This window comes from Elaeis guineensis, chromosome 5 (assembly GCF_000442705.2).
Source record: "Elaeis guineensis isolate ETL-2024a chromosome 5, EG11, whole genome shotgun sequence".
Lineage (NCBI taxonomy): Eukaryota > Viridiplantae > Streptophyta > Magnoliopsida > Arecales > Arecaceae > Elaeis > Elaeis guineensis.
Genome location: NC_025997.2, coordinates 125704705 through 125728033, shown reverse-complemented (window position 1 = coordinate 125728033; position 23329 = coordinate 125704705). Strand labels below are relative to the sequence as shown.

The following is a 23329-nucleotide window of genomic DNA, read 5'->3' as shown; positions in this document are numbered from 1 at the left end:
TGCGCACGGTGTCGCTCACCAAGCACCCGTAAAGTAGGTTTTGATGATCAAAATCGGATCATCACCGTGATCCAAGACCATCAGTGATCCAAATTTTATGGTGACGTGACCATCAATAATCTAAAATTACTGTATTTAATGGATTATAGTTCATAATTAAAAATTTTTAAATATGTTTCAGTAATATATTTAGTATTCTATGAAAATTCAAGATTATTGAATATAATACTAAAACTACTCATAATATATTCCATAAAAATATATTTTTTAATTATATATAATATATTATAAATAAAATATTAATATATTTATTAGTATATTAATAATTAATAGATTTCATTAAAATATATTTAGTAATCCTATAAATTATTAATTATTATTATAAAATTAATATTTTTATTTATACTTATAATATATTATTTATTAATATGAATGTTTATTTTGATTAGAAAAATAAAGTAAATGGAAGTAATATATTAAATATTTTAATTATATAAATATAAAGTATAATAAAATATTTTTACTCTAATTTAAAATTATCATTGAATCATAATATAATAATAATATGATTAATAATACATTATAATATAATATATATCATAAATATAATATATAATATTGAATATAATATAATATCATGTGTACAATATTAATGATATATTGATTTGTCAATTTTTTGTTAGACTGAGAGGTATTTTTGTCCATATATTTTAGCTTAAGATCACTGTCTAGGGATGATCTTAGATTTCCAACCTCAATGATAGATATCCCATCATTAAACTAAGAGGTAATTTGAGGAGTAGGGATCATTTGAAATCATCACTATGTAAGATCACTATGATACAATCAAATATGGTGATCTCATCATTTTCGTACACATCATCTTTGATCTTGGATGAATGATCTCATAACCAGCAGTGGTATTTTTGTTTTGATAAGATGGATCATTCATACCTATCTAGCATGAATATATCAAAAAAAATCAAAAAATAAAATGTCCTCAAAAGGTCTAGAGATTACAAAGTGTTCTACAACAAAAGTCGCAACCTCGTCTGCTGCTGTGTTCACCTTCCAAAAGATGTGCCTAATGGTGAAGTTGGTGCAGCCTGACAACAGCATCGAAATGTCGTACGACAAATGGTGGCAGACATCCCCCACATACTCCTCTAGACCCAGGTCATGATAGTAGATGAGTCTCCCTCAATAATCAAATAATCAGCATGAAAGATCCGCCGAGCATAGATGATCCTGGCCCATGCCGTCCTGAACTCCACAATAGAGATGGAGGGCTCAAAGAGGTGACTGCCCTCCACCACAAGCAATCTGAAAGCATAGTCACGAATCATGAAACCCACACCCTCACTCCTGCCTCTGACACTACCATCGAAATTGATCTTGATGAACCTCGAAGGAGGGACCTCCCAAGCAATGAAAAGCCAGTGGGTCGCTATAAGAGCAAGATGTGAATCCCAAGTCTCCAAGGGTCTCGAGATCGTATCAATCACCTCAGTAATCGTAGTCAGGGAACTCTTCAAAATGAATCTCATAGGATAGTTTTTGACCTCAAACATTGGCTACTTCTAACCTCCTTTCTCCTGGGCGAGCAAGTCGCAGGCCCTTAAAAAATCTCCAGCCTCTACACTGACAAAGATCGGCCACCGTCTCAGTGGCTCACAAGCCACCTAGTCTGAGAGATGACCACAGGAGCCTGCACACAGATCTCTTTCTATAGAAAGGAGCAGCTCCTCATGTGGTCTCCAGCCTAGTATCTCAAGAGCCGTATCTGGCCCTTATCATCGAGCCCAGTATCTCAATTTTTGACCAAACTCATTAATCTGGCCTTTAAACAACCCACTTTAGATAGGGTTAGATTTGATATAAATGCGTTTGACTTATAAATAGGCAAATCTATTTAAATATATTTATTAAATAAATTTGCTTTAGGTTTAGACCTTTGATCCATTTAATTCATTTTGATCTATTTAATAATTAGATCAGATTATAACTCGATTTATTTAATCCATTTGAAATCTATTTAATTTGCTTAAAACTTGCTTAACTTATTTTTAACTTATTTAACCCAACCTGCTTGATTTATTTAACATGAATCGATAGTCTTGACATGCTTAATAAATGAGTAACATGGGTCAGATTACCTCTTTGATAAACAAATTATATTCACATCTAAATTTTTATTCTGTTTAATAAACAGATCAAATTTGAACTGATGAATTTTTTACTCGATTTGCATCCTACCCAACCCAATTACCACCGCTAAGAATAACAATGCTGAGTTTGATAAAACTTCTATCTAATCAAACATGGTTTGAAATTAATTTTAAACTCTAGGTTCAAAGATAAGACTACCTTTTACCACTATTTGGAAGGATATATATATATATATATATATATATATATATATATATATATATATATATATATATATATATATATATATATATAATCGATCAAGTTAACATCGTAAATTAAACCAGAAATCAAATCAAGCTTGAACAAAACATGATTTGAATTTGTATTAAGATAATGGATTCAAAAGATAAATTTGAATATTTAAAATGAATACATATATTTTAGAGTTTAATAAAGCTAAATTTGATCGAAACATATTTATTTTTGGCTTGACTTGAAATTAACTTGAGTTTAGATTATCTGTTTAAGTTTGATTTGTTTTAATTCAAATCAAGCTTAAAATGATCATTTTCCGAGCTGACCAAAAGCTATTCATATTATGGGCTATACTTACCAATATATCTTGTAATCTATGTTCCTGCAAGCCATAAATCTGGCATCTACATTAATTTCTACAATAATTTGGAGTTGAAAAGAAATATTAAAGTCAAATTCCCGGTCTTTTGCGAATAATCAAAAAGGTTCTTGCACCGAATCAAAACTTAATTAATTAAAAAAATGATAAAATAAAAATTAAAAAAGGATATATTTATTTCTTATTATATAGAATATAAAATATAAAAAATATGAAAAAGATAAACATAACAATGATGCAATTAGTAGATAGTACAAAATCAATCGAAAACTTAATGCTTTCATTTCAATACTTCACCAATATATTATGAATATCTTGATATACTTCATAAATAATTATATATATATATATATATATATATATATATTTTTTTTTTTTTTTTTGGTTTGGTATGATAATTTGGAGAATAATTCGGTTGAAAGTGGGAATGAAACTGATTCAGGAATTTTTCCATAATTTGGACGACATTATTACTTGCACTTAAACGTCTATACGGACGCTCGGGGGATAGACGTGTCTGGATGGTGCCAACCACGAGAAGAAGTTGGGTGGACATTGGTGTCATCCGGAACGGCTCGGGTGTAAAAAGGAACGAACACCATGCATCAAATGGACCAACGGAAGGGGGCCCAGTCTAGAAGTCTCGAGTGTTACGATTACTTGGCGTTTTCTTATTGGATCGGTTTGGTGCATGGCTCAAGGAACTGAGTACCCGAAGGTACAGGGGCGAGGACTAGCATGGGAACGGCGTGTTCACCAGTGGGCCTAAGATCCGCACACCGTCCCGTGAGCATACCGCATCGAAACACCTCACATTTACCACCGGATCGGCTGATCTCTTGGGCCCTTTCTTGAGAGAGAAACAGCTATCTGGATTGCGTCCGGAACGGACGGAGAAGATTATGCTGCTTGCCGGTTAAACAACTTCATTAGGTCATGCTTATGGCCACTAGGATGGGTTTAGGTTTGTTGAAGTTATTGAACCCATTGCTAATAGTTCTTCAATCTAATATATCTAATCTAATATATATATCATAAAATAAAAATTAAAAAAAAATTAACATTTATAATTATCTACGTAAGTAATTTTTTTCTATATCATGTGTCTTCCTATCTAACAATCTTTTAAGTATTAAATTCAAATCTTGAATTAATAAAAAATTACATTAAATTTTATTTATATAAATTAAATTATATTATTAATATATGATATTATTATACTTTTATAATTAAAATATATTTATATAGATAGTTGAAAATATAAAATAATATTAAAAATTTGAATGAATATTATTTTATTATTTATATATAATTTTTTTTAATATGATCAGATCTAGAATCTGTGCGCATTGCATGAATCCAAAACTAGTTCATTTGTTTGATTTTTGGTGTGTTGAAAGTAAATCAAGGAAAAATGACTTCATGAAATAGTGGATATTGGTTGGGGTTTGAGTTGACTAGTTAAATATCATCGTCGTCGTCGTCGTCGTCGTCGTCGTCGTCGTCGGATAAACGACTAGTTAAATGTCTTGAACTGTAAATGTGATACTAGAGAAGATGAGGTATGTGTGGTAAGTCAGTTCCTCAAGAATCAATTTTGCTGTCTCGTCGAATGATTTAGTTGTATTCCATAGAGCAAGTGTTTGCGCTACTGAACAGAGCCGCTTTGACCAGATTGGGCTTGGTTTGCAAATGCATTCATTTGCACTTTTATTTGTCCTTGATTCATAAATAATCTAATTCTGAGAAATCTTTGGTTTGAAGAAACAAATAAATATTTAATTTGAACCTATAAAAAGCTTGCATGAGTTTGGTGTCCGGAGCTGAGCTTGAACACATGTTTTCAATCTCACCCTAATCTTGATCAACCCTTGCATACAATGACCAAAGACAAAGTGGCTTACTAAACTAGGCTAGACTGGGCTTATTTGCACCCCTAATGACATTAAGGGTGGTGACCGGGTCAAATCAGATTAGACACGCATCAGATCGGATATTGGTTGGATCTAAAATTTGCCAACCCAAAGTCGATTTGCTTATAAAATAGCTCAAAAATTTGAATATAAATCTATTTTATTTATTAAATAAATAATCCAATCCGATTCATATAATTTATTTATTAAATAGATTAGATATATTAAATTAGATTAAATATGTCAACAATAGGTTAAGCAGATTTAATTAGGTTAAATAGATTGGGTTATAGTCCGTTTTAATTATTAAATGAGTCAAAAATTTAAATTTAAATCTAATTCATTTGATAAATAGTTTTAGATCGATCGATCTATTTATGATATAAATTTATTTATATAAAATTTAAATTTATTTAAAATAAATTGTTCGTAGATCGGGTTGATAGATCAAATCATAAATTTCCATCCTTAAATGGCATGCACTGAAAGTGCACATGGGCCTGGGCTGCCCTTTTGTTTTTGGTACAGACCTGAGATGCCATTAGTCTGTGCCCCATTGACGGCCATTGTGGTTTGCAGGATCCTTTTGATGGGCCATTTGTGGCTGGCAGCATGCTGCGAATGAATTAAGTTATCATCCATCTCATCACCAGGAATAAAATTTTTATTCCTTCATATCTTTATATGGACAAAACTAAGACATTGAACAAAATAAAAAAAAAATCAAAAATTCTGATTTCAGGTGCTACTAAATTTTTATTAGTTTCCTTCTAATGTGTTGGTTTAAGGCAGTGGTTTGACCGGAGTTACAATGCCCAGGTCTGCCTTATTTGGAAGCCTGAAATGTTTAAAATCTAAAGTCCAAGCAACTGAATTTATGCCTTGTGCTGGGCCAGCCTAATTTGCATCCCAAACCATTATTCAGTTGCTAGCCTTCTTTTTCTAATTTTATTTTTTAAAGAGAGAAGGCGGGCTTCGTTATTATGTCTCATAATTTTTTTGACAATAAATAATATTGTAGAGAGAGTGTGAACTTTAGTCCCACGTCAGTTGTTCAATCAGTTCATCTCGGCTTAGCAGCCTTCTTCCCATATAAAGACATCTTTTAGATCCGATCGCTTTGGCACAGGCTCAAGAGGGCACAGCCATGAGGAATACACCCACGCTGTATGAAGTATGTCTCGATGGATATTTCGATGGGCCTCCAAAGCAGACAATTTTTTCACATCGGATTGGATATGGGTTTCGATCTTCTAAATTTAGCTGAACGAACCGCAATAAACAGCATTGTTATTCATGTTTACAGATTATACAGATATTAACAGAAATGAGAGTAGCAAATTATAACTTTTGTTGCCCAGATGTTAACAAAAATGAGAGTTGCAAATTATAACTTTTGTTGCCCATCCTTGGATGGTAATTGGTAAATGAACTGATTGATTGGCATCCCTGTGGTATGGAAAATAAGCGCCACTTGAACTTTGAAGAGAAGGGAAATGAGGAATCAGTCATTAATCTTTCATTTTTATTATATATATATATATATATATATATATATATATATATATATATATATATATATATATATATATATATATATATATATATATATATATATATATATAGACAAAGTGCTTGATTTTTCATTTAGCATGTTTTTATACAATAAAGACACATAAAAAAAAAATACAGGTATAAACATAATAAATGAGATGCAAGGAATATGATGTTCATTTTTTGTTTCACATATTTCCATGTTATTTCTGACCGTTGTGCAGAGATAAAAAGATAAAAATATTTTGCAATTTTCATAGTGCATGTCAAGTATTTTCAAATCTATATACCTCAAGTTTTAAATTATGATTGATTTCAATGATATATGCAATGAGTCCAGAAGTAGTATAGATGGTTTTGAATGGTCCCTAATTCTTTAAAATATTTTTAAATATTTTATATAATTTAGTAAAACATCATCAATATTATGAGATGAATTTCTCTTTTATTCCTTACAACTCAGCACTGAAAGGCATATTTATATCAACCAAAATAATTATTATTGGTAGAGATGAATGACCATGCGCTGTAGATTTTGATGAATGAAATGGTTATGATAAGCCAAGTTACATTATTAAGATAAATCATAATTTAATATTTTTATTATCGATCTAAATAAAAATATATCTACAAAATTTAGTTGTCCGTTTGGTTGGAGATAATTAGCATAAAAAAATAAATTTTATATTAAATTATCATATTTGATATAAAAAATAAAAAAAAAAATATAATAAAAAAAATTGATGGACTTCATATTTATTTTTTTTAAAAAAAGATAAAATAAATACTATAAAAATTTAATATTTATAAATTTCTGAGTGATAGTAATCTATATTTGATAAAAATATCTTTAATAAATTTCCTTTCGTATCTTTTCAAATTCATTTAATAAATAATTTTTATAAAAAAATTAAAATGAATACGACATTATGCAAAGAACTACATGATTATAGTTATTATATTAAAATTGATGGAGATAACAATATTATTTTGATATTAAAAAAATATTTTATATTAAAAATATATTTATAAATTTTATCATATTTTTATATATGGTTATTTTTAACTAAAAAATAGCAAACTTTTTCTAGTATCATTTTTTGAAAAATATTTTTTTACAAATTAAATATAAAAAAATTATTTTTATAAATAAATAAATTTTAAAAATTATTAAATTATTCTATAATTTGGCGCATCTCAACCAAACGGTTTCCATTATCTAAGCCTCTGTAGAGGTGCTGGGTTATTATAATTCATTCATTCAATTTCAGACGGTTCGCAAGCCCATCGCCGACCTCTTGACCCGACGGGCCCGACCGCTTCCCACTCGAGCGCGCCCGCCCGTGAAAGGACAGAGAAAGTTCGAGGGCTTTCTCGAATTCAAAGGGGGAAACCGGTGGCGAGGATGGTGGTGCTCCGTCGGACCCGGGAACCGCTGCCGGCGGCGACGGAGGGGAGCGAAATTCCGGAGCCCCAGTGGGCCTGGACGCCGGCCGGTCCGGGACGCCGTCGACTCTGGCCACTTAGAATCTCACCCTCAACTCGTTGCTGCCTTCCTCGCCCAACCCTAACTCGGTTTACGTTCACGTAAGTCTCTCCCATCTTTTATTTCCCTTTGTTCTTGCAATCAGTTTCTCAACTCTAATTCGCGAAGTTTTCCGCTGATGTAATGGAACTGATTGTAGAGTAAAACATATGCTTATGGTGAAAACTATTAACATAAAGGACAAAAGAAAACCAGTTGTGGAGGAAGCGATTGTTTGATTCTCGGATACGGCGCTAGGTTGGTTGATTAGGTGGAGAAATTTCAATCTTTTTTGTTTTTCTTGGAGATTATGTTGTATTTACGTATGTGTGTATTTATTTTTGTATGGAAGAGTTTCTGTTTATGTGCTTACAATAAGCTGTGTCCCTATCATAGTACTCGCAATAATGCTTGATGCGTATAGATATTTTGAGGTCGGGTTTGCATGCATCAATTAAAGTTCTATGATAGTTCAGAATAAGTGTGGTAGTTCATGTCTCTACCTCCATCTGAAAGGATGGATTTTTATCTGGAGTTTAACTAAATATAGGTTGGAAGTGTATGACATTGTTTTTGTGAAGAAATCCAGGCGATACCTTGGAGAGGGGAAAAAGGAAAAGTGACAGGAGTCTTAACAAAGTGACAGATTTTTTCTCATAATAATTCTTTTTTGATTCTAGAAGAATTTATTACTTCAGCTATCTCATGAGAGATGTAGGGTGGTGATGTGGCATCCAAGTTGCAATGAGGCCAAGAAGCCATTAAACATTTAGGACCTCCTATCATTATCTAGTCCTTGAGGATCAAGGGTTGGTGACCAAGTCTTATGTAAAGTCAAGCAGCATGAACATCGTAGATGCATGGGCTGTCAAATGATACTAAACCTTAACATTGAACGAAGAGATGAGATTTTTTGGTGAGCTTTACAATTTTGGTGCCAGACCCTGTACCTGTACCATGTTGGTACAGCTAGTGCAGAGGGAGGTTCTGCATATTGAGACTTGGGATGCCCCACATACCTAGTCTTGGTTAGGTACTGTGTAGCACGAGATGGGTCAGTATTGATCAATACGGTAAAGTTGCATTTCAAAGATAAGGAAAAATTCTCAAAGTTCATAATATAATAGCTTACTGTTGTCAAAACGGCCGTTTAGGCACTTAATTTGGATGGTTATTAGGCTAAGCCTGTTTAAACTCTACCTCTTTAAGGGAGTCTTTTTCTATTTGCTTTCCTTATTTAAGTTCTATATGGGACGCATGGGAGGATATTGAAGGCTACGACCGACCTAGTATGGCCAGTGGGCTGATCAATTGCTGCCGACAGATCAGCCAGTAGGCCACAGTGACGAGTGGTTATGGTTTGTACCACGATTAGTATACCTCTTCTTCATCTGTCTATTCTTCTACTTTTTTCCTCTAAATTTTTCCACATGTTTTTGTTGCTAGCCTATAATCTGCTTGCCGCCTCCTACTTGTTAGGTGTTGGTTTCTTGGATGTATTCTAGAGTTTGTTGGATGTTGTAGTAACAACCCTATTCTCCTATGTATTTTGATCTTTAGATCTTTTTAAGTGTGAGAAATATGTTCATGATCCCATAAAGGAAAATGACTTTATATAAAATATATGTACATTCTTATTTATGCATATGATATGATAATAAAAGCTTGGAGACCTTTCCTCTGTAGGCAGCCGTCTAAGCACATAGGTTCCCTCCTAGGCCATACAAGGGGTTCACCACCTGGCATTGCCTAGGCTCTTTGACAATCTTGACAATACCAAGCTGTCGAATCCATGCGTATTCAATAATAGTGAGACACCAAGCTTCGAGGGGAAGAAGGAATGCAAGAGTAAGGTTGTAATTGCTATCCTTCAAGGTAACAAAGAATGAAAGAGAAATGAGCAGAATGAATGGAGTGAAAAACACTTACAGATGAGCCCAACCCAAAAGTCATGGCTAATATCAAACTGAGAAAAGTTCTAAAGAGTATCATGTGACCAATGGTTGTACAATGCGTAGTATTGGAGCAATTTTGTAATGGAAGAATCTTGATGAGGAACATAGAGAGTAAAAAACTCAGGATATGATTGGGTCAAGGAGAGTAATAATGAAATAGTGTAGCCAGTCAATGAGCATATTGGAGGCAGAAGGACCCAATGATTTAAAGGCAGCAAACTCAAAGTAGCTTATGAAGGAGTACCTCATGAAGGAGGTGGGGTAAAAATTGGGGAGTGAGCATAAGTGAAGTTACAGGAGAGTCAGAAAGACACATCTATCAAATGCAATACATAAGATTTAGATATTACAAAATTACCTTGGGGATAGATAAAAAGGCTAGACACAGCATAGCAATCATGAACTGTATATGTGGGATTGAATCTAAAAAATGTAGTCAGCAAATCAAAGGGAAGAACCTAGGTAGTTTACCATAAGCTAGCAAAGTAAAGCATGTAAACCTTGAAGGTACCTTGGTGTTCAGAAGCAAGGCAATGACAAAGAAGTGATCCTAAAAGCTGGCACATATAAAGAACAAAGACAGGAATGCCATTGCTCAATGCTGATATATACAAGCGTTGTTAAGATCATAATGATGCTCACTCTCCACAGCCTTTCCTCTCATGCTTGCTGAATTTAGTTGCTGATGAAGAGCAACATGAAAGAAAGGAAAGTTGAGTATCTTGGATCAAAGTCATATTCATGAGCACCAGTAACGTGGAAGCTAAAGGCGTCCATCACATTGATATAGATGGGAGGCTTATATTGGATGTGAAGTTAAAACAAGGGCAGGGGAACATGTTGGACGGTTGGAAGCTTTCAAGATCATGTAATAGGATGCTCTACATTATGATGAATATGCTAATTTTGAAGTACCAAAAGTATGCAAGAAAGATCATCTTGTTGCATTTTTGTTGTATGTGCAGCTTCTTATCTGCTAGGCAAATTGTTCCACTGTAGTCTCTTGAGGAGGGACATGGATAGGGACACTCGAGAGCCCAAGGCTAGATTCCTCAAGTGTGGCTTGGCATTTAAATTTTAGATCAAAGCTCGGAGGAAGCTCAAGCAATACATGGAAATTTTTTTGGCTTGATGCTATAGCTTTTGTTAGCCCGACAATCAAAGAGGTTTGTATCTTGTATCATGTGCCATTTTCCATGTGATCTTTAGATTTTCTTAGATAGGAAGATCAAGTCAGTTACAGCTTCTAGGTCCAATTCACTTGTGAAAATTAGAAGAAAATTTGAAGCAGGGGAAGAGCTGTTCAAGAGTAATCAATTTTTTTCATCCTTGATCTAAATATCTTCGAAACTTGCAAATCCTGCCTCCTACTTAAATTGCTGGCAAGCCATGTATCCTACTTATGTAAATGATTTTTCTAGTTCGCAACTACTATAGGATCTCAGAAGAGAGTTTTTCTTGCTTGTGTGTCTCTTGGATGTTGTTTATTTATATTTATACTAGCTTATAACCCCATGCGATGCATGGAATGTGATTTTTTTTTGAACTATAGCATTGAGAATTGGTAACTGTGAATAGATTAATAGTACAATATCATCTCACTACAGCTAAGTATAAATCACTAATTGAAAAAGCTAACCACACCAAAATCATCCCACAAACCTATCTATTATCTCCCTTTATAGATACCCCGGGCAAACCACAAACCCCTCTTTATCCAAAAAAAATGGGCAAACCCCTTTCCTTTCTCTTTATCTCTCCCCCCTGTTGTTTGAGTCTTCTCTTTGTCCCTCCTTGACCGTGGTGGTTTGGTTGGACAAATAAAGCCGGCCAAATGCTCTGCTCAATCTTCGATCTACTCCTCTCTTTCCGCCAGCGCCCGTCCTTCCGCCTCCTCCTCTATGCCCTTTCCACCACCGCCTTGCCACCACCCGACGGACGAACGACGGCTACTTTGCTGTGGTCCACCACATCGCCGCCATCGTCCAGCGCAACTTCTACTTGGAGCACACCTTGAACTGCCTCCGCCTCCCTCTTCCACCCCTGATCTTGTCAAACTCGACGGCGGAGAGACAATAGGAGGGGCAGAAACGAACCCAGGAGAAGAAGCGAAGGGCAGGGAAGGGGGGTGGCCGGAGGCCGGCGGCGCGAATGAGACGGGGGACAAGGACTCTCCTCCTCCTTCTTGCCTGTGCCCTCCTATGGCCCCACCTTTGCTCCCTTGTCACCGACATGTGAGCCCTCTCCCTCCCTCTTTCGTCGGACTTGTTTGCTGCTGTCATCGACGCCTACGGTCGTGCCGCCCTCCTTGACCTAGATGTCGAGGTCTTCAATCGCCTCCTCCGCTTCTCATGCCGTTGGACCACCCTCATCTACAATGCCCTCCTCTTTGCCCTCTGCCGCGCTGGCAATTTCCATAGGGCCTATGCCTTCCTCCGCCACATACTAATATCGCTGCCAGCCCTGCCCACCTCCCCAATGCCAACACCTCCCTTGCCAGCTCCAGCGCTATTTTCCCCCGCCGCTACATCCACCCCGGTCTACAGCAATGCCCGCACTGTCGCTGCTAGCCCATAGCCTGCTGCCACATACAGTGGCGTCAGCCCCCCGCCGGCCCTCTTCACCCACCCCACGTTCGCTCTGATCGCCGCCAGAGTCTCAATTGGATGGAAGGCTTGAAGCGAACAAATCGAAGCGAAGAAGCGGCCGAACAAGGAAGCTTAGGTGAGGCCTTCGTAATTTTTTTTCCACATGGCTCCCTCCCCTTTTCCCAAAGCAAGACACGTCCAACGGAGGCTTGGCCAATGCAGAGGCTTCCGTTTTAATATATATATATATATATATATATATATATATATATATATATATATTAGATTTGTTTCTGTCTTTTCAGTAATATGAAGAAAAGACCGGAATTTACCTCTCACAATCTATTTGTTTCATTATATAGGTTTATTTCTATCTTTACAGTTTAGATAGTTTCAGCTTGTAATAACACATAAAATTTGGAGTCAGGTCAAACTCTATTTACCATTAGTTTTAGTTTCAGGCAATCCATCACAGTATTTCATTTTTTTCTGATGTCACCACCATGTGGTTATCTGATGATGCATTGATATATACAGCTTAAGTGTTGCACTGATTTTTTTGCACCTGCATTATTACCGAAGCATGAAATACACATTCTATTTCTGGTTTTGTTTTTCACTTTCTCATGTCCATGCAACTTAGATTACAGGTGATCACAAAAATATAAAAGTTGCTTTTCATTTTGCATATACAGAATCTTATTTCGTTTATAATTTTGGTACAGCTTTGGAATCTTAAATGTGGGTTGTTGAATAATATCAAAGCTCATTATGTAGATGAGGTGCTCTGAGTCTAATTGATGCATACTAGCCGTGTTCGGAGAGAGAAATAATAATCTTAAATTAACATAAGCTTGGGAAAGAATATTGATGTTATTGTTGTTGTGGTGCTACTAGTGAGTTCAAGTTCTTGTCATCAAAAGCAGGTATGAGGCCTAAGTATGACAAGCATGGCTGGTGGTGGATCTGCGCCGTTCTGTCTATATTTATTCTAAATGTATCAACTCTTGAGAGTTAATAGGAGGACTTATTTTTGAACATGAAATGATCTAGTGAACAAGGTCGAGCTCTAAATTGGCACTATCTAATGAACAAGGTTGAATGTTAAAGTGGTGCTATGGAAGCAATCATAGGAGGATAAGGGTCAAAAAAATCAGTCAAAATAGAATGAAATAGAGTGAGAGACATTATGCTGTTTTTGTAGAAAACATAAATGAAAATGAGTTCCTATAATAAAATATGACCACCATAGTATACCTTAAATTGAAAAAATTATTAAAACAGTTGAACCGAGAGATAACATAATTTAGAATACATACATATGTACATTGAGAGAGGGAAAGAGAGAGAGGCTAGGTTGCCTTTGAGAGTATTTGGAGAGAAATACTCTTCAAATTTTAGCATTGGATCAGGAGATCCAACAAGTCATTACCCCCCAAACCACATTTACATGCACAAGGAATCCACTCCCTGTCAATTTCACCTCTGCACCATTTCATTCACCACCTCTAGAATCTTCAGCTCCTCCCATCTCCCTGTGTACTGCCACCTTCACGACAAACACCAACACCAACAAACCCATATCATCAACCTCATTTCCAAAGCCACCGTCTCGGTCCTTGCAACACGGCCTGTCAAATGCAGCCTAACTTCTCCCTTTCTGCATGTATATCTATACATGTAACATGTATGCAGATGTACTGATGGTAGAAGAGGAGATATCTTGAGAAAGCTTGCATTGACTGAGGATGCAGTCATAATAGATACAAATTGCAATGAAGGATCTCTGACCCCAAATTGATTTGTCAAAACTTGTTTGTGATTTTCTGGACCCTGATGCTTTTATGTGTCAATCTTCGATTGAGGTCCTTCTAACCCCTCTCATATGAGAACCAGCAAAACGATGTGAGACTTGTAATTAGCATATAGTCTCTGTGAAACAAAAGGTTTGCAGAGGATTCTCTTTTATTTGTATAGTATTACATTATACTGTTTTGAGAGGATGGGTTTCAGGAAACATTATTCTTAAGTGACAAATCATGATGCATGAATCATATGCTTTTTATTTTCGTTTCATGATGAAACTTGGTTAATACAATTTCCAACATGTGCAAACATAGAAAAATTGTGCAAACACGAAACTTTTTTCTATATATATATATATATATAATCATGTATCGTTTTTGCAGGAAAAGGGTTTCATGTTGCTTGAAAATTAATTACTTGGGAACCGCCAATAACACTAGTTTGCTTCATTGATTGCTAGTTATCAAATGAATTCGAGCCATGTACCCCCAAAAAAAAAGAATTGGAGCCATACATGAAAAGAAGATCATACATAGTGTTAGTAAATGTGTTGATTTTCTTTGCTGAGTTTTTAAGATTATTGTGTTTCTCATTTCTAGCATAATCATCGAAGTTAGAAGAAGGTTGACATTTTGAGGAAAGATGCTGAGAGGAAATTCATTCCTCCCATGCTTTTGTATTTGTTAATATAGATGACTACATCTTCATTGAGGAAATTGTCAAGCCTAATGGTTTGGTCGCCAACACAAATAGCAGCTAAGGCCTATAGTCTCTGCTGGAAAGATATGCAGAAAAAAAGGATTTCTTTATGCTTTTAATGATGAAATAAAGGTAATATTGGGACCCCAAAGTGCTGGAAATCCTCTCAAGTGTGAATTGTTTGAATAATGAATACTTTTTGCCTCTAAGTTAGGGTTTTTCCTGACCATTATCTACACCTTTAATGATAATAAAGTAGTGAGGCAATAATGGGCTTGGTTGTAAAAGGGCAGAACCTTTTCCCAATTCACCTTTCATTATTAATGTCTTCTTTATATCATGCTTTTCAACAGAATTATTTTCCTCAGGGGCTTATTTCTCTCTGTCACGAAAACAACTGTTTAGACTTATAAAAGTAGGAGAACCTTTGCCGATTCCATCCCTTGATTTTTGACACTCTGGAAAGTGTTAAAGACGACTCTTTTCAAGAGTATAAGACTTTCTGATTTATTTATCCGAATTTGGATTGCATTTTCTTCTTATTTCACATCACAGGGCCTTCTTTATGGAGAAGGAAAAAAAAAATCATTTTGTTAGGGGAAAAACGATCTTGTAGAGAACATCGCTGTACTCCAGCTGCATCAATGTAGATAGAGGTAGTGGGAATAGAGCACGAGCATTGCTGGTATTTTAGTTTTGTTGAGCAATTTTGCTGGTATATTTTATCATGTATCACCGGAATTTGGTTCGCATCTTATCCTGCCACTGAAGTCAATTCACCTTCCAGTTTTGGACTATCTAATGACATAATTCTGCTCCTGGCACATCATGCCTAAGATCTATACCTTTGCAACTGATCAGTTGAACTCGCCTTGATTGCAGGCTATGCATTTTCTGATTCAAGTTTGTGAGAACTGCACTGTGAGCTGTTGGAAACTGCTTTGCTATCAAATAAAGAAGCCAGTGGATCAGGATTTGGATGGTTCCTGACCTACAGGAGGGATTGCAAGGAAGGGCTTAATGGGTGGTCCATACCCCAAGATCTTCACTTTCATTAGGTATGCTAGCATACAAGATTGCTCGGTCACACTGTATATTATGATTCATGTGGTCACATGTGATTCGAAAGGTAAAGCTGGTGTAGGCATTCGACTGTACAGGGTATGGTTGGTCCAGAATTCGGCGATACCACTATATCACGGGGTAGTCCTGGAAGACTATAAAGATTTTTACTTTGCTGTTCTCAATGGGAGTTGTTCGCTGACTGCTGTTATGTATTGACATTCAGGCCTGGTTTCCATACAGGAAGACTTTGATATTGTTCCATCCCCTGCCCCACCCTTCTAACAGGTCTTTCTTTTTGTTGTAATGACTCAGTTCAGTATATTGAGATACCCATGCAATAAAGTTCTTTCATCCATATTTTTCAAATACAGAAAGGTTGTTGTCACTATCTTGCAACAGGATGGGATTGCAAAGAAGAGTGCCGAGCTTCTTCTAATGTCAATTGATTTCTTATATAAATTATCCTTTTCCCCACTTTGTACTTTGACATATGCCAAATGCTTAAACAAATCATTTTTTTTTTTTCTTACCTTCAGAATGAGGTAGTTGAAAGGAAAACTGAATCCTGGGGCCACTAGTAGGCTTGTTGTGATCAAAGTGTTGCACAAATATATTGCTTCCATCTTTTTATAACCATTATATCAACTTGAAGTCTTGAATTGTTAAAACATGCGTATCGCATCGAAATCCTCCCTGCGAAACTATAATTCTCGCCATCCCCTCCTAAACCCACCAACAAGTTATTATTCTTAATGCACTGTTGAATTTTCCGAGCTAAACCACACCTGCCTTATTCCATGTTGTGTCAGAACGTATGATGTCAGAGAGCATGTCGGAGATTCATTTACTTCGACATTAGAATCCTAAAACCATCTTTCGTTGCTACCAATATATTAGGTGATGGTTCTTCTTAATTATTACCAACTCACACTTATGGTGTTATATTTTTGACTGCTTGGAGCCATGCAAACGAGTTTACGTCATGATGGGACTACATCAAAAATCACCTCTAGGCAATGTGTGCTGTGTCTAAAATGATGTTTGCCTCAGCTGATCCATGGATCCCCTCACCAGGCCCGGAGGTGTCTGTCCTTGTGTCACCATCTAATCAAATGGTTGGTGGAAGTGCGGTTCCCTTTTATCTTTGCAGTCCTCCCTTGAGCCACATGGAAATATATTGAGAGAGATCTAAGGAACCATTTGCATGTGAACGTTAGCCATTGTTTATGTTGGTGCTCTTAGGTAACAAATCACTCCAATTCAGCAATCATTAGTCTCCACCTAAGGTCAGTCTTATCCTACCAAGAGTACCCTTTCTTTTTTTGGCTGAAAAACTATCGTCCAACTTAAGATTTGATGGTGGCATTTTTGCCCACTTGTTTGACTAAATGGCTCTCAAAAAGCATCCCACTTCCTTGAATCAGAAGGGAAAATATCCAGCATGAGGAAATTCTAAAGAAACTGCAGGTAAAATGCCTCCATCAGCAATACTTTGTTTGGATTTTCCCTTCAAGCTTCATTGCAACAACATTAGATGGTTGCCGTGGTAGCAACCGTAGAGATCATCAGTGCAGTGGACCAAGCTATTAAGTAGCCTTGCCTATAATAGCCCAATAAGTACAGCAGATGGCTAGGATGGAAATCTTCATGGCAGGAAGACCTCATGGAATCATTGGATGGATGTAAGGAATTTTTAGGATTACAGTACGTAATGGCAAGTGCTGTACAAGCAACAACTGGATACCTAATACATAGCCATGTGTAATATTTTTCCTTTTTCTGAAAGCAAGGTTACCCTACTCAATATTGATTACCAACTTTATTGGTTCTCATGTTCAATCCATTCTTATGGAGAAAGAAACATGAGGTCAAAAAATCTAGAATGCATGGAATCCAATTGTTTGAGTTTTGAAGGATCAGACTACCTAATTCAACTTCTTTATCAATGTGAAACCATGCATGGATTGAGTTATCCTTACGACTAGATTAAAGCAAGTAAAACTTCTCATTTTTTTATAATAAGCTGACAAGAGGTGATTGGAATATAAGATGATTGACAGTTCAAAAGAAGCAAATATAACTCCAACAGCATGACAACAAGCCCAGAGGAATCGTATCGATTTAGTTTATGTCTAGGTTTCTTTCTCTAGAGAACAAGCCAGTGGAGAAGAAGGTGTAGACATGAGACCTAAACGTAGACTTTTCAGGCCCCCCTCCCTTCTGCATCAAAATGGTATGGTCATATATACGTATTACACCAAAACCTGCACCCCCTACAACAACCCTAACCAAACCCGTAGACTTGGGGTTGCTTCGAAAAAAGATCGTTGGGCTTCGATGGACAAGAGGCTTTTGACTGGGGCCAATTGATATATTGTCAAAAAGCTAACATATATTAATCCCTTTCCAAGGTGTCATGGGCCATAGGTTTTGAAAGGTTCATGCGAAAACAGAGAACCCAGTTAAGCGAACGAATTGTAGAACTTTGGTATTGACAAAACTAATATGATATGATGCATGGAAAGCACATGCCATCATGATGTGTTGTCCTGAGGGGGCTCATCCATGGGGAAACTTGTGGAACAAGCATTGCTGAAATTACTACCTCTAACCAAGAGGCTAGTGGGTGCACCAACTTCTACAGGATTGAGCAAAGAGAAGTTAGAATGTTTATCACAAATTAATTTAAAAGAAAACAAAACGCTTTCATCACAAATCAACACCTAATCTGCCAACCTCAAAACAACCCCATTAGCTCAAAGCCTGTCCCACGCTATCTATATATAAGAACCCCTCTCCCTTTCCATCGCATTACCATCTCATAGCCTCCAAACACCAAGCCTAGCTAGTTTTCTTGAGAAAGACAACAAGGCTTAGTTAAGCTATGGAGTCTCACTCAAACACTAGCGTCATTCCATCCTGGTTGCTCTGCTTCCTTCTTAGTTTCTTTCTTCTCTGCTCCCATATCAAAGCTGAAGTTCACTACCATGACTTCGTCGTATGCATCTATTTCTATATCACTCTTCTCATTTCTTTTCTGCGTTCTCCTGTCTTCTTCTTCCTCTACTTCTTAGCTGTTGGACATACTTTCCATATGAACTATTTTGCATTCAGGTCCAAGCGACGCCAGTGAAGAGGCTGTGCAAGACCCACAACATCATTACGGTGAATGGGCAATACCCGGGACCAACTTTAGAGGTAAAAAATGGTGACACCCTCGTGATTAATGTCGTGAACCGGGCCAGATACAATGTCACACTTCACTGGTATGTCCATGAATATATTGCACACATATCCAAATATACACATCACCTGCATGAAATCATGCATGCAGACCCACATTATATTCATATTTATTGCATATTTTTTTGTACTGCTCAGTTTTCTTGTCATTGCATTCATAGACACAAAAAGCTATTAGTAGTCAAGTTCTTCAAAAAAATTCTCTCTCTCTCTCTCTCTTTTTTTGGGAAGGCATGGAATTCGGCAAATGAGAACGGGATGGGCCGATGGACCGGAGATGGTGACTCAGTGTCCGATCAGGCCCGGCGGGAGCTACACGTACCGGTTTACGATCGAGGGCCAGGAGGGGACCTTGTGGTGGCACGCACACAGCTCCTGGCTCCGGGCCACAGTCTATGGAGCTCTCATCATCCACCCAAAGGAGAACAACTCCTATCCATTCACCAACCCCACAAGGGAAATCCCCATCCTCCTTGGTAACAATCTCAATCCATATCCGTGTCTTTGTCAAATAACAGTAAATAACTAACGATGAGGTGTGGCACGCCAAGGTTGGAAGCAAAGTTGATATGTTTATATGTTGTTATTCTTTTGGGGGGAAGAACGATGGTGGGCCCCCATGCACCGTCCCAATTCAAGATGTCCGTAGATAGCGTGCACCTTTGTTGGGCCCACGCAGATGATGGCCATCTGCAATTCTCTCATTGATTGGCTGGGCTTCATCTGGTGGGACTGAGCACTTTACAGTTAAAGTGATGCAGGGGTGTGGCTTCTGATACGGTCTCATAATCCCTCACCATTATTATACTGACTATTGGCAGAGTAGCTATAGATTCATGCCTATATGAGGGCTCGTGAGTGGTTATGGCAGTAATCCAAGGCCTGCAGAATATTTTAAATTATACAAAAATTCAGAGATATGAGCCATGAATTGCAGAAATTAGTCTTTTTTTTTTTTTTTTTGTAAGAAAAAGACTTCTTGAGGGAAAAGCTGGAAACCTAAAAAAAAGGGAATTCTATGGATAATTGGTTTTGGAGGGCTTTCCATGGTTTGGGTCCTTTGGAAAGGAGCGGTGGTCTTTACAAAGAATCTTTTCTTTTGTGAAAAGGCAATAATTTTGCTGGAGAAAAGTCATTTGACTTCGCTAAGAGCAAAGAACATGACAGGCATAACAAACTAACATCACCAATTAGGCAACCACATCATTTCGCAGGTCTATGGGCTCCAGGGTTAAAGTCTGATTAAGACTTTAGGACTTATTTACTTATAAAATTGGATCCAATACTTCGAGTGCACAAGAAAGAGAAAATTTTGTCCCTAAAACCTATGCGCCACATACTTTAACAACTTCGATTAGGACCCAATTCTACCAAATTTGTACCTTATGCTCTTAAGTGTACAAGATAAGGAAATATGTTTGTTTCCGTCAAGCCTACCGGCCACAGAGCTAACCAACTTTCATTAGGACCTAATTATCAATACAAAGATGGACCATATGTTATTGAGTATACATACAAAAAAAAGAGAATTTTATGTTCCCATGATTTAACGTAAGATCAGTTGGCAAAATTATCTTTGCAAAGAGGAAACTCTTGTATGCTGCAGTCGGCCTAAACCGTGGCCCAACCAATGATTTACTAAGACATGCATACAGTAGATGATCTTTTTTTATAACCATGTAATAGATCGTTTCTGAAACAAATAAGATAATGATGAACAGGAGAATGGTGGGATGCAAATCCAATCGATGTCGTCAGAGAGGCCACACGGACCGGAGCAGCTCCAAACATCTCTGATGCTTTCACCATCAATGGCCAGCCCGGCGATTTCTACAACTGTTCCGGCAAAGGTAGCCCATCTCTCATTTTACCAACCATTGCAGCCAATTTTGAGTTACAAAATCTCGTACCGAAATTTTTTGTCCACGGCTCCTGCCGGAGAAAAAACACATTACTTCACTCGATTAGACTATATAGCATAATTAATGATGAGATAGATATTGAATGCAACTCAATTTTTATGCTATTTTGTCGATGTTTGATTAGGATGTCATTGATAATAACAGAATATCGTAACAATCAACACGGTGTAATAGAAAATAAGAGAACATCGTAATAATGAGATAATATCCTATGACAATCTTTTGCATCCTATAAATAATTATTAGGAAGTAATATTATTGATATAGAATAGCATACCAAGCACAAGGTATCGCAGCATTATCCGGAATATTACACAATTCACAAAAAATTATATAAGATATTAGAAAATAATAATAATAATTTTTTTATTCTATGAATAATGTATATGGCTTTTTGTATCTTGAAAAAAAAATATTTTTGTTAGGAAAAAAAAAAAAAAAGCAAGCCAAGCTACATAATTAGATGAAGTGGTATGTTTTTTCTCCATTGGATGGACGGTGGACAAAGAAATTCTCAAACCTCATGTACCAATATCTTATATGATGACGAGATGCATGTAACCAAGTTTATTATATCCACAGACACGACGGTGATTCCGGTGGGCGCCGGTGACACCAACCTCCTCCGGGTCATCAACGCAGCCCTGAACACCGAGCTCTTCTTCGCCATCGCCGGCCACCAGATGACCGTGGTCGGAGCCGACGCCTCCTACACCAAGCCCTTCACCACCTCCGTCATCATGCTGGGCCCGGGCCAGACCACGGACGTCCTCGTGACCATGGACCAGCCGCCCTCCCGCTACTACATGGCCGCCCGGGCCTACGCCAGCGCCCAGGGCGTCCCCTTCGACAACACCACCACCACCGCCATCCTCGACTACGACTGCGGCTGCTCTACCAAGCCCGGCCTAGCCATCCAGCCCGCATTCCCGGCCCTCCCGGCCTACAACGATACCTCCACCGCCACCGCCTTCTCCACCGGCCTCCGGAGCCTGGACAAAGTTCGCATCCCCAGCCCCGTAGATGAGGACCTCTTCTTCACCGTCGGCCTGGGCCTCTTCAACTGCCCTCCAGGGAAGACGTGTGGCGGCCCGAACGGGACTCGCTTCGGTGCCAGCGTTAACAACGTCTCTTTCGTGTTGCCTACGAGCTTCTCCATCCTCCAGGCCCACCACCACGGCGTACCCGGCGTGTTCACCACCGACTTCCCGGCCAACCCGCCGGTGCAGTTCGACTACACGGCGGCCAATGTGAGCCGCGCCCTGTGGCAGCCCGTCCCAGCGACCAAGGTGTACAAGTTGAAGTACGGTTCCGTGGTGCAGCTGGTGCTCCAAGGCACCAGCATCTTTGCTGCCGAGAACCATCCGATCCACATCCATGGTTACGACTTCTACATTCTCGCCGAGGGGTTCGGGAACTTCGATGCTGCGAAGGACACCGCCAAGTTCAACCTCGTCGACCCTCCGATGAGGAACACCGTCGGGGTGCCGGTCAACGGCTGGGCTGTCATCCGGTTCGTGGCGGACAATCCCGGGGTCTGGCTCATGCACTGCCACTTGGATGTTCACATTACCTGGGGCTTGGCCATGGCTTTCCTGGTGGAAGATGGAGTTGGAGAGTTGCAGTCCTTGGAGCCTCCACCAGCTGACCTTCCCCTCTGCTAGACAAATTTTAGACGCCCGAAGGAAGATTCTTGATGTAGTTGTCCCCCTTGTGCTGTTCCTTATTTCCATTATTGTTTTTTGTTCTTATTTTTGTTTTTTTTAGAGGATTGGATTATTTGAGTCTTACATTTGGTATTTATTTCAAGAATAATAATTAATTAATGTTAGAGGAATACCATCTCCTAGCCTTTTTTCGGTGTCATGGATTCATGTACGTGCACCGTTGTGCTCATCTGCATCACTTTTATCAATTTTGGATGCCTGCTTCCTGAGAAGAGACGATGAATATACTTGTAAGATCGTAATATGCAAGATAAAGCTGGTAAAGGGCCATGTTTTCCGCCAAAAAAAAAAAAAAATCTCTGAAAGGCTGTTCAGAAGGATTTAGAAAGAACCCAGAAGCATTAATTACTGATGGATAACGTTGTTAGACTTTCTGTGTTAGGGCTTCCTGAGGCCCATTATGCATCACCTAAAGTACCAGACTGCTGCACATATCTGGTAGGATGGCTCACCCAGCTGACATAGGCAACAATGAATATTCCTCTCCTATGAATCTAATAGGCTGATTCTTGCATCCATGTAACTTCTCGATATAATAAAACCAAGT

The 23329-nt window shown here is 37.8% G+C and overlaps 1 protein-coding gene and 1 long non-coding RNA gene across 2 annotated transcripts; both read left to right on the top strand.

Moving 5' to 3' along the window:
• Positions 1-7496: 7496 nt before the first annotated feature.
• Positions 7497-16256, top strand: LOC105045905 (uncharacterized). Its single transcript, XR_832160.4, has 2 exons — positions 7497-7839; positions 15708-16256. It is a non-coding gene; the product is annotated as an uncharacterized lncRNA (long non-coding RNA).
• Positions 16257-18714: 2458 nt separating this feature from the next.
• LOC105045906 (laccase-3) lies at positions 18715-22925 on the top strand. Its single transcript, XM_010924343.4, has 5 exons — positions 18715-18888; positions 19005-19156; positions 19365-19609; positions 20855-20983; positions 21638-22925. Exons 1-5 carry the CDS (start codon positions 18775-18777, stop codon positions 22717-22719), a joined length of 1722 nt encoding a protein of 573 aa, XP_010922645.1. The 5' UTR covers positions 18715-18774; the 3' UTR covers positions 22720-22925.
• Positions 22926-23329: the final 404 nt, after the last annotated feature.